The following is a 12,520-nucleotide window of genomic DNA, read 5'->3' as shown; positions in this document are numbered from 1 at the left end:
TCATTAACAAGTAAATCGTACAATAAGAGAAACATATACAAGGTTTTCTTGGTTAATTTTCATTATTGATCGCGTTGATGTTAAGAATGCATTTCAATATACTAACTATATCTTTTGAATAGGCATTTTGCACACCTATATAATGATGTCCAACAATAACACAGATGTTGATATTTCTTGCAATTACGGGTACATATATGATCTCATTATTGTTTCAGTTATTGTCTAGGGTGTCATCTTTGTAATTCTCGTTAACTTTAAGTCATTCAGTTAAAAAAAAAAAACGTCTTAAACGGAAATTGGAAGTTTTTGTTCTTTCTGTAGACACTTGTATTACTGTTTTAGTATTCAACTATAAAATACACGTATTGAACAGGATAATAGATAAATTAAACAAATGATACGAAGCTGATTAAGTTAATACCAAACTGAGAAAATCAGAGCTAAGACGAAAATAAAACAGAGGCAATATGGGATTCAAGCATTTTGATTGGTTCTAACGAGACGTCCAACATACGGAGAAGTTACTTGCGTCAGATTTTAAAATTTGGTTTGCATAAAATATACAGTTAAAATAGTTTCCATAATTTTCATAAAAAGACAACTAATAGATTCACGTTCTGAGCAGACGTAAGATGTCGTTGTACAATTTTGCAGACGACAGTGATACTTTCGACAGTGCAGTTCCTGCAGTACGAATTATTGTCATATATTATGATATTTTGGTTTTTGGACAATACTGAGAAAATTACGAAATTCAGATTAATCAAAAGTATGGGACTTAAACAGATATTTTGATAGTTTGAATTATTTGTGAAATTACATCAGCGATTCACTTGCTAGAAAAAGGATGATAATTGGAAATATACGTCAAGAAGTGAAAAAACTCAACTGCAAACAATTTCGGTAGGGAGTTAAACGAGGTATAGGGTGTATAATATGAGCTTGGTCGGTTGTATTATGTTGATCAACAAATATGTTTACTATTTTGTGTCCCGTTACATGTAGTCTTCAAACAAGTGTCATTCAAATCGCGCCATCGTGCAACATCACTAGAGAAAATAGATATGGTAAGTTCTCGTTATTGCTGATTTTATCGAGACATCGCAATATCTCCAAACATTTTTCACGTACATACACACAAACTTATCTTCTTCACTGGTTGAAATGAAGATTCTTTCGGAAATCCGGATTTAATTACTATTACTAACATAATTTGATCTGAATGTGCATAATTGGTGTAAAAAGCTCATCTTATGGATCTCTAGCCAGTACTTGAAAGTTGAATACTATAAATTATCGTTATTAATCAAGTGATTTCATATTGGCCTATCTATAGGTCCATGAACCGTCTTATTGTCTCGGTCTTCTCCCTTAGACCAATACAACAACTCTTAAGACAAATACCAAGTCCAATATGAAAGTACTTGACAGATAACAATAGAATAGGAATCTTACACTTTCGGTTATACAGATACAATGGTAATGTTTAAAATGTTTTATCATGTATTGAATAATTAAACTCCGTATTACAATCTCAGTTTAGCAAATCAATGAAAACTCTGCCACAATTATCTTTTCAAATAAGCATTTCGATGGGTCAGTGCAACACGGTCGTAACTCATTTTTTGAAAACTTTACAGGAGAAGCAAAAAACATTTTTGTATTCAAATGATGTAATGAAAAACAATACAATCTATATTATTTTTATCAAATAACAATAATAACTACAATACTATGGGAAAAAATGTCAAAAAAATGTTCACTGAGGAGTTATTTGAAAGTTTTTCAGTTACGACCATGTTGCGCTGAAATGTGTGGAAATATTGTCAAAAACTTAGTGCAACAAGGTCGTAACTAAATGATAACAAATAATTTATTGGAGATAATTCATAACAGAGATGTTTATTCAAAAGTCTATTAATTCAATATTTTTAAGCATATCCATTTATCTTTTTCTGTACTTTCATTGACTTGTTTTACTCGCAAAAATGTCAAAAAAAAATCATATAATATGTAGAAATAAAAATGTACTACTACAAAAACACATTTTAAATTATTAAAAGTATTTTACAGTAAAAAGACAATAAGAGCTTGACTTGGTCCAAGATATTTGCATATTTTACTGAATGTAGGCTCTGAGAGTTTTAATATTCAAAGTTATTTCAGTATTTTACAGTAAATGGACATAATATAAGAGCTTGACTGATCAAAGGTACTTGAATGTTTTACTGAATATAGGCACTGGGAGCCTTTATGGTCAAACTTATTTCATTATTTTACAGTAAATGGACAATAGAAGCTTGACTGGTCCAAAATATTTACATTTTTAATGAATATAGGCTCTGAGAGCTTTTATGGTCAAAGTTATTTCAGTATTTTACAGTAAATGGACAAAAAGTGCTTGACTGGTCCAAGGTACTTGAATATTTTACAGTATGTAGACACTGAGTGTCTTTAAAGTACAAGATATTTGCATATTTTACAGAATATAGGCATTATGAGCCTTTAAGGTCTAAGGTATTTGAATATGTCTGTGTTTAGTTATTAGATTTTCAACAAGAAATATGCACCGGTTCTGCAGCATGAATAATGCATGCCCCAGGAGCAAAATACTATTCTGCAAATAAACATGTGCATGCTTCTTGATACAAGTCTAAATGTCTTTTTATTACATAAAAATCTACACTTAAACAATTATCAATGGTATAAATTTGTTCTTTAGCTTGAGTAAAACTGAAAATGTTATAATTAAAGAACATGATAAACACAACAACACAGTCACATGAAACTAACATCAAAAATGATGCCATACACCTGATGTAAAATTTGAAAGTCAGTATGGTCTGTTCCTGGAAAATTTTGTAATATATGTATGAAGTGGCAGCCTCTGATGCATATTTTTTGTCTAAATTTTCAGGTATTAAGAGGGTCCCCTCTTCCTATTAGGTTGGTCAGCGGGGTCTCCCTCTGGAATATAGGTATAAAATAGAAGCCTCTAGTGCCTTTTTGGGTCACAACTTTGAGGTACATGATGGGATACCTCCCTCCTGTTAAGGGGGTCAGGTGGTTCTCTCCCTGGATTTTCTTTTTTAACATAGGTATGAAATGGTGGCCTCAGGTGCAATTGGGTTTAAATGTAAAGGTATAGAAGGGGTTCAGAGGGTTTCCCCCCTAGAAATATTTTAAACATAGTTATGAAATACTGGCTTCTTGTGCATTTTTGGGTCTGAATTTTGAGGTACAAGAGGTTAGCCCTTCCTACTGTTAGTAAGACTAAAGTGAGGAGAGAGGGGAAGGGCTCTCCCCTGGAAATTTCTGTAATTTAGGTATGAAATGGTTGCCTCTTGTGCATTTCTGGGCCTAAATTTCGAAGTACAGGAGGGGATAACGCCTTCCTGTTTGGTATAATACCTCCTTCCTATTTGGGGAGGGGGAATGTGTCTCCTCTGGAAGTTTTTGAAAATTAGGTATGAAACTAGAGCTGCTTTTGAGAAAAGCACATGTCTCCCACAGCTGCCAAGTCATCAGAATAGTAGTATGAGATCGGACGAGAAATGTTCAAGCGTAAACCTTTCTCCCTATATATTCTTAATTCCCAATCAGACTTCCAGTTCTTTGATTATCAAAAACACCCCAATCAAGACTTTCAGAGCTTTGATACAACCTAATCAGACTTCCAGAACTTTGATTATCAAATACAATGCAATCAGACTTTCAGTGCTTTGTTTATCAAAAACCAATGTTTCAAGGGCCATACTTCCAAAGTGCCTGGGTTGATTTGGCTTGTTATCAAACTTGGATGAGGACTTATTGGCAAACACATTTTTTCAAGTTTGGGGAAAATTGGATGAGAACTGTTCGACTTAAAGAGTGTGGACAAGATCTGTGATAGACGGATGGATGGACAGACAGGAGTTAATCAATATGTCTCCCACCACACAGTGGTGTGGGAGACATAATAATGGCCTCTAGTGCATTTGCATCGGTCTATATGTTTAGGTATAGAGGGGATACTTCCCTCCTGTTATGGGCTCGGGAGCATCTCCCCTCCTGGAAATTTTGAAATGCAGGCATGAAATGGTGGCCTCTGGTGCAGTTTTGGGTCTATATATTGAAAAAATATTATTTTGTTTGCATGCAACTTTGATGAGTTTAAGTCAGTGTGGGGTGGGGGATATAGGGGGAGCATGGGCTCTCTTGGCCATGGCCCTTGATCAGCCAGGCCTTTATGTTGGTGTTTTGCAACATAAAAATCAAGTAAATCATTCATTAAATTTAAATGTAAAATTATTAATGCTGATCATTTATGTTTTAGTGGTTTAACAACTTATACAAATATTCGATATACCTAACAAAATCTTCTGTATATCCAAATAAAACTTATCGGAATACGAGCTTTACAAGCAGAAGTCATGCTTCACTTATAGCACAGAAAAATTTCCACCTTTAATAATACCATTTTGTATTTTGCACAATTCATGGAAATATGCATACAAAAGGAAAAATGTTCATTGTTATCCTTTCACAGTTTTACATGAAACTTGCATAAAGGAAAGTTTATTTAAAAATTACAAGTATAAAAAGCATAGCTGTCAAGGCTCCACAAAGGCCACGAGTGTGATCGGGGTTCAAAGGAAAGGTTTTCCCTCATGGGGTCTAGAGGGCGATAATCCCTAAAAGCCGGAAAACGCCCTCACACGGAAAATATAGATTTTTAACACAAAATATATCTAGTTTTGAATAGTCTCCCTCCGTGTTTACTTTTTGTGACGTTTATTCATGAGGTAGAAATAACACGTTGCACTGGTGAATGTAAAAGCTGTATTATACGGTATGGAAACACCGTGTCAATGTCTCCTCGCATGTTTGATTCAGTATTATTATAAATTTTCTACGAAAAAAAAAACAATTGATTTCTTTATTTCTTTAAAATGTGTGTGACCTTGAATAGAAGGCATGTGAGCGTGATCTAGGGCCGAAATGCGTGTGTCTTGACAGGTTTGAAAAAGGTGCATTTTTTCCTCTTAAAATTAAGTCAAGACATTATGAATAGGGCTTCTGATGCTAAAAACTACTGAATTTGGAAGAGGTTTTGCTGAGAAATAGTTAACAGAGTATTTTTTTAACAGAGCAAGACTTTTAATGTTTTGGTAAAATCCTAAACATGTTGGTCAATAAATTCTTAACACCACTTTGCATTGATAAAATATGAAATATGGTAATAATATTAATTTTGTAGTATAAATACCATTTCTAAGTTGTTGAAAAACTAAAATCATCCTTATTTATCATTTAACTATTGTAATATGTTACTCTTTGTGAGTTACAACCATGTTGCACAGAAATTTCAAAGTGAAATAGCATACTAACTCTGTGCAACAAAGACGTATGTTGAGTTACGACCATGTTGCACTGACTGAAAGTGTCTTCCTGAGATACAACCTTTTGACAATTTTACTTTTTTCACTTTAATTTTAAGAATGTGATTTAGATATTTTAACAAGTGATGTATTTCTGTTAAATAAGGCAAATTATGTAAAAAAGTGTATTTGGTAAAAAAATCAAGTTACGACCATGTTGCACTGACCCATCGATTTGTTTAAAATCAATGCCTTCCAGTAAACTTATTACTTCATGTAAAAAATTTTTTCAAAAAATTACTGAAATATAGCGGAGAATTATATTTTGTAATTTCTCAGTGAAAACTATATAATACATTTTCACAGGTAAGTAACTGCAAAGTGGACACAATTTGGTTTTAACTATTGAGACAATAAAACAAAAAGAAAAATTGTCTGTTTACATCTTTCACTCCTGGACACTTGTTTTTTAATTCTTACCATTGTCGGTGCCACTTGTAAAAATATTGCACGTGATGCACGTTCGGATCTTACTTTGAAACAAGAAACATTCCTTAATATATTACAACTACGGCGGTATGTTGCCGACATGCATTTATTTTTTATAATATTAAAGTATCTCGTGCGCACGACTTCTTATCTCGTGGTCATGATATTTTATTTCTAGTGCACGACATCTTATCTCTTGTGCACGACATCATATCTATATTTTGTCAGGATCCTTTGTGTGTATTGAGGTGCATGATAAGTAAAACCATACGGACGAGTAGAAAATTAGGGTCCCGTCTATTCAGATGTTATTTAAACTTCCCCTAAAGCACAAGTTTATCACATCGTTTGAGAGAGCAGTGCACATACTTGGTCACCCTACCTTCATATGCTTATTGCATATAAGAAGAGCAACCAATCGCAGTTCGACTGATGGTATCAATTTGCTCATTGTCAGAAAAGTTATAAAAAATTGCATGAAACAGAAAAATTCTTTGATATATAGGCGCTACATCCTTAATCTTTATATTGTCAAGAACTTTAATTTATTTATTTGCGTCCTCACTGAAGTTTTGCTGCATTTTTTATCAGTTTGTGTGTTTCACTTAATAACCTGCAAAAGGTATTGGAATTTTCGTACCCGTGTAACGGTTATAAGTACTATCATTATTATTATTATTATTATTATACCAGATTTATATAACGTCCTTTTCGTCTTGGGTATAAAGTATAAACAGAACAATAAAAAAAACGGCGGGACATTTGAATTAGTATCACACGGGACATGATTTCGAGCACTCGAGATAAGATGTCGTGCGCTCGAGATAACATGTTGTGCGCACGAGATAAGCTGTCCTGCTCCCGAGATAAAATGTCGTGCGCTCGAGATAAGATATCGTGCGCACTAGATAAGACTATTTACGCACAAGATAACATGTCATGCTCTCGAGATAAAATTTCATGCGCACGAGATAAGATGTCGAGCGCACGAGATAATATGTCATGCGCACGGGATAAGATGTCGCGCGCCTGAGATAAGATGTCGTGCGCTCAAGATAACATGTCGTGCGCGCGAGATAAGATATCATACGCACGAGATAAGATGTCGTGCACACGAGATAATTTCATCTTTGAAAAAAAATAAATGCATGTTCTAATCATACCACCGTAAACAACTGCTACTTACCTGAAAGTAAGAAATATTTGCAGATTCTTCTTTGCAAAGAAACCCCTTGTTTGCTTTGCCAATATGTGCCTTTTTGTAAGAAAAAAACTCAGACTTACTAACTTTCCTATCTAAAATTTACCTTTTCGTGGCTTTTAGGTTTTTCGTGATTGTCCCTGTCATGACTGTGTTTGGCGCCTTGTCGTCTTTCTGATGGAACCGATGCATTTCGGACCTTCTCCTTCGGCTTCAAGTATGCGCTGTCATCACAAACTAGAATAAATTCATCTTCAAAATCTGTTCCCGATGAGGGTGAATGCGGTTTAGGTGGTGACGAATCTGAATCTGGGGGTGTTACTGGCGATGGGTAGAGAAAAGATTCTCTGTCAGGGGAAGACGAAGGAGAGACTGACGTGCTATCTGAATACTCTCGACGAATGGCAGATTTGTTTTCCGGGCTCGGAGGAGATTCTAATACTTTATACTGAGGCGAGGCTGATGCATCTTCCTGTTCTAAATGGCTCATAATCAGTGGATCAGGTTTAGCTTTCATGTCTTTGGCTTTTCTGCGGCGTTCCTCTGAGCTTTGCTTTTGAACGGGTTTTTCTTGACTTTTGCTTTGTTGTTTACTTGCAAAAACAGACTGATGAAGAATGGGTGGATTTCGAGTTGGTTCTTGTGGTTCGGTTTTCGCCATCCTTGCTGGCTTTGGCGGAGGTGGTTCTGCGACTTTATCCTTTCGCCGCGGTTTTGGAACTGGTGCTTTTTGTGTTGCAATTATTTCGGCGTTTGGTTCAGGTAACTTACGTCGCGATTTTCCCTTGGATGGTGTTGTAGTGGCTGAATCTGAAATATTTGCATTGGTAAATTGCGTGACTTCATCCTTTGGTGCAACTGGTTTTATCTTTTTAGATGTGTCAGTATGCCCAGGATTTGTAGGACTTTCATTACTTCTTGAACATTTTGGCTCATGGTGATGCAATTTAGCAACCATTTTATCACTAGCGGAATGCGAGATAATACTCGAAAACTGAGTAGGCTGCGTTGGCATTTTTGCATCAAATGCAGCTACATCTTTACAGCTTTTATGTTCGTTTTGATTCATATTACCATTGCTCTGTTCACTACTTTCATTTGATGCAATAGACATAGGCGAGCATCCATTATTTTGTTTTACAAGTTCACTTATATCTTCAACAACTTCATATCTTTTTAAACCATAGTACTGATAGTCTGGTTCATTATCAGGATCGCCTATAGCAATGAAAGTATTCGCTGGTGAATATGCATCATCTTCTCTTGATGCTTGACGTTGTCGCTCAGCTTGCTGCTCGGCTAGCATTTCTGCTTGTTCAGCTTCTTCTAAAGATGGTGACACATCTAAAATTGGCGACAAATCTATCACAGGGGACCAGTCCGTAGTTGGTGGCCTTGCTTTTTGTCTCTTGCTTCCTTGGTAATCGATAGACTTTTGTGAAGGATCAGCAAGCTCTATATCTTCTTCTGATTCTTCGTCCGGCTGATGTTCATCTTTGTAAGGAACATTATCGTAATACGGCGATACTGGCGACGAACTGCCAATACTTTCTGGTGATTCATGACCATGTTTGACATCTATAATATTTGTTGGTGAGACGGACATAGATGTTAAATTTGCAGTATTGCTGGCTACTGTTGCAGCATATGTTGCTAAATCCATTATCGTTGTGGTATCGGTCGTATCATTTGCAGCATCTTCTAATGAATAAAAAGGTTTACTTTTCTTCAAACTAGACGTCGGTCTGTCGAAAGACATGACCTCTCCGGAATTGCTATAGAAAGAGTCTTTCATTTCGTCAGGACTTTTTGGCGAAGGGCGTTGAGCAAATGGTACAAGAGATGGGTCATTATTTGTTGAATGAGCCTCTTTGTCATACAATTCTTCTAGTGACAACTGCCGCGAAGGTGGGGAAATATCGGTATAAGTAAACCTTTTATCTTTTGGCGACACTGGTGAGGAACCTCTCCGTTTACCCGGATAGCTGTCTCTTCTCCGCGGTGAAAATGGTGGACTTTCAAGACCTTCCCTCCAACTTGGACTTACCGGAGCTGAAGGACTACATCGTACTTTATCAACATGAGCAGATATTTCAGCTATTTCATCATCTGTTTCCGCTTCAACTCCTCGCATTTCTTCAACAAAAGCACTTGCGGCAAGGGCAATTCTCAGCTCATGTGGATCCGGCGGATGTAGGCCAGCATATTTTGATTCAACGTCTGTACTTATCGCACTATCCGACGTCTCGTCTTCCGACGATGTGCCGCTAACCGAACGAGACAGATTTAAAGATTTGGGTCTATGTTTTCGGCGCATGTGTATACTAGCGTTGTCATCACTACTGCCAATGCTCATGAAGGAGTAATCATCACTGCCATCATCGGGACTAATGCCATCTGTTCCTGATCTTATCATAGAAGCATCTTCCATATCTACATCCGATACACCATCGGAGTATTCAGACTCGCTTCGGGAACTAGGTTGCCCCATTGCTGAAAATATATACAAAATAATAATAACCCTCTTCTAACAATTAAACCTTGATTTACAAAAGCAATGTTAACCATAGAACTGTGTAAAATGGGCTCATCGTATTGGTTATATTAGTTTTTCACTTATCTATCAAAAGTATTTAAAACTGCTTTTTTCTCTCCCTTATTTTGTAAATACAGCAAACTGTTTCAAAGCAAACGCTAAAAGCGATTAAACATTGAATACCCATTTCACTTAAAATTCATTTCAGCTTTATCTTTTCTGCTAAACTGATTTATAAAGTACCACTACGCAATGCATACAAACGACCATATAAATTAATACATACAAATTCACTAGATATGAAATAAAATACTTAACGTTCTAAGAAATACAGAAAGGTTCTACATTATTCTAGATATCTGAAAAATACAACAAATTTGACAAATATTGATGTAAGTGCGGAGCAGACACCTGCGTTAATATAGCTTTTTTAAATAAAATAATTGCAAAGCTTCAACTAGGCATTTAGTAAAGGAAATAAAGCAAAATTAATAACAGCGTAATTCCATCCGCAAAAAAAAAAGTTACTCATATAAAAACATAAAAAATATTACACAGATGATAAAAGTTTTAGCGGTATTTGTGCAGCTGTTTAGACAATTCCACAAATTCGTTGTTTTCCCCCGAAATATGAGTACACCCTGGACGTGAAAAGGAATACTATGGAAAGCCGGGTCTGTCTTCTGTGTTCTTTATTTTCAATATCGAATTCGGTTAAACCCTGATTTTTCAAAACTTCAGAATAGATACTAAGCAAATACAGCAAATAAATAAGATAGGGTCGTTTGCTTGATTTTTTGCTAGACTGATTTGAAAACTTTGGATCTCAGACTAGTTCTCATAATGGGAAACTATGGGAAAGTCACAATTTTGATAACATTTTCGCGAATAGAATACTTTCCACTATGTGGATTTTAATGAAACTTTTAACAGTCGTAAATGAACATCTTAGCTATAATTAAAGCCGAGTCCAGGCTTTATTCTACGTTATCAGGAAACGATGTTGCTCACTACAGACCTGGAGCGGTCTTCTGCCCAAGTCAAGAAGTGTTTATCAATCGGAGCGCATGTTAAAAATACGCGAATTATTTCGTGTCCGCCCACTTTTAGTGTATAATATGTATAACATACTGACTTAAGTTTAGGGTCAGGATTACCATGGTTATAAAATATATACATTAAAAATACATATCATTCAAATCGCTTGAATCCGGTATATACCGGAGTCGGTAATTTATCACAGGCGCTCTTTTTAGTCACACTCAGCAGGAAGAATGAAGTTCGGTGTATGAAATGTGCAGAACTACATTATTTGCTGTGTAGTGTTATTATACCTGTAGATTTACTGTGATATGGTATATTAGATAGGCTTATCGATGTATGTTATATTATCTTTATATGTCATTACGTTTAGAGTTTGTTTTTCGGCGACGCCGTCTAAATTCGTTTTCGTTACCTATGCCACGTGACTTCAGTTTGCAAATCAAACTACTTGATAACGCATTATAGATAATTTATCAAAATGGAAGATTTATGCAACACTCTGCCTGATTGGACGAGAGTGTCAATTTCTTTCACTCTGTTGATTGTGCTACGCTGAGTGAAATGTAGACAAAGCGTTTATCCTAAACAACGCTGTTCACAGTTTTAAAGCTAACTTTGGCTCAGTATATTTAGCAAAAATATTGATATATCTCAAAATGATAAGTAAGTTTAATAAATATGATAAAAACCTGTTCAATACCAACATATATCAAATTAAAGAAAGAGCTGAATACGGTCTGCGTATCACATGAGTAAGGGTGTGGTAAGAGTGTAGAGAAGTGCTTTTTAAAAGATTTTCCTTGTTACAATTGTCGTCTGTATATGAAAAGGTTTCTTGCTTTTGTGACTTATTCAGGTTGCATATTAAAATGACTACTTGTTTGCTTTGATATATTTGTTATAAATTATTTAACTGATTTATTATACATGTATATGATATTTTTCTTTAGTATGGTATGCAAATATTGAACTCAGTTGAAATCTGTTTTATTATATATATGCTATATAATGACTGAATCTCGTTACACTGAAATGAAGGTACGCTGCATACAGTTTATCTATGTGATATGACTATGGTAATACTTTGCTTATAAAACAGAAATATTGAAATAATTACAACTGTATGTTTTGCTTGACCTTCAGTTTTTATAGGTGTGACGTCATTGTCCAAAGATTCATGAATAGCGAGTATGCTATTTGTTATAGCGGGATCAGTTGGCCTATTTTAGAAATAAATAAAAATGATAAATAAAAAAAATCCTTTAATTGATTTTTTCTCATGTATTCTAATCAAACTTGATTTATAGCATCTTTATTAGGCCCGCAGCCAACTTTGTTCAGCTGGGACATTTGACCCCTTTTAGGGGCTGCTAGAGCTAAAACTAGAAATGCCTTTATACAGCGTCTCATGAACAGCTTGGTGGATCTTTGTCATACTTGGTCTGGAGCATCAATATAAGGTCCTCTTCCAAATTTATTTATATAGGAACTTGGGCCCTATTAGGGCCAACTATAGCTAAAAGTAGATATGCCTTTCTTCGCATTAACCACTAAAATGTAATGGATTTTTATCAAACTCGATGTGTAACAATATCGTAATGTCTCCTACTATTTTGTTACAAATGGGGATAGGGACCAATTTAGCTAAAAATATAAACACGTTTAATGACCTCTTCTCATGAACCGCTTCATGAATTTTCATCAAACTTCTGCTGTAATTATTCGTCTAAGAATAAACGAAACAAAATTGCAACCCTACGAAACCTTTGCGAAAAATTAAGAGAGAACCATTTAAATTGTTAAAGTGCGGTGTTTAGTTTTGCAATTTGAAAAATGTTAGATGAAAGATGAATGTTAGATGAAAGATTCATAAACTTCTTTCCTTTT

At 35.2% G+C, this 12,520-nt stretch overlaps 1 protein-coding gene across 1 annotated transcript in view; it reads right to left on the bottom strand.

Annotated features, from left to right (window-relative positions):
• The window catches only part of LOC123529489 (uncharacterized), a 39,135-nt gene extending 29,804 nt beyond the window's left edge, over nucleotides 1–9,331 (bottom strand). The window contains exon 1 of the mRNA XM_053521297.1: nucleotides 7,160–9,331. Within this exon, the coding sequence (XP_053377272.1) occupies nucleotides 7,160–9,187 (2,028 nt within the window). The 5' untranslated portion in view covers nucleotides 9,188–9,331. The remainder of the gene's footprint in view (nucleotides 1–7,159) is intronic.
• Nucleotides 9,332–12,520: the final 3,189 nt, after the last annotated feature.

This window comes from Mercenaria mercenaria, chromosome 13 (assembly GCF_021730395.1).
Source record: "Mercenaria mercenaria strain notata chromosome 13, MADL_Memer_1, whole genome shotgun sequence".
In the NCBI taxonomy this organism is placed as follows: Eukaryota; Metazoa; Mollusca; class Bivalvia; order Venerida; family Veneridae; genus Mercenaria; species Mercenaria mercenaria.
The sequence above is the reverse complement of the archived record's forward strand: the minus strand, read 5'-3'. Positions and strand labels throughout refer to the sequence as shown.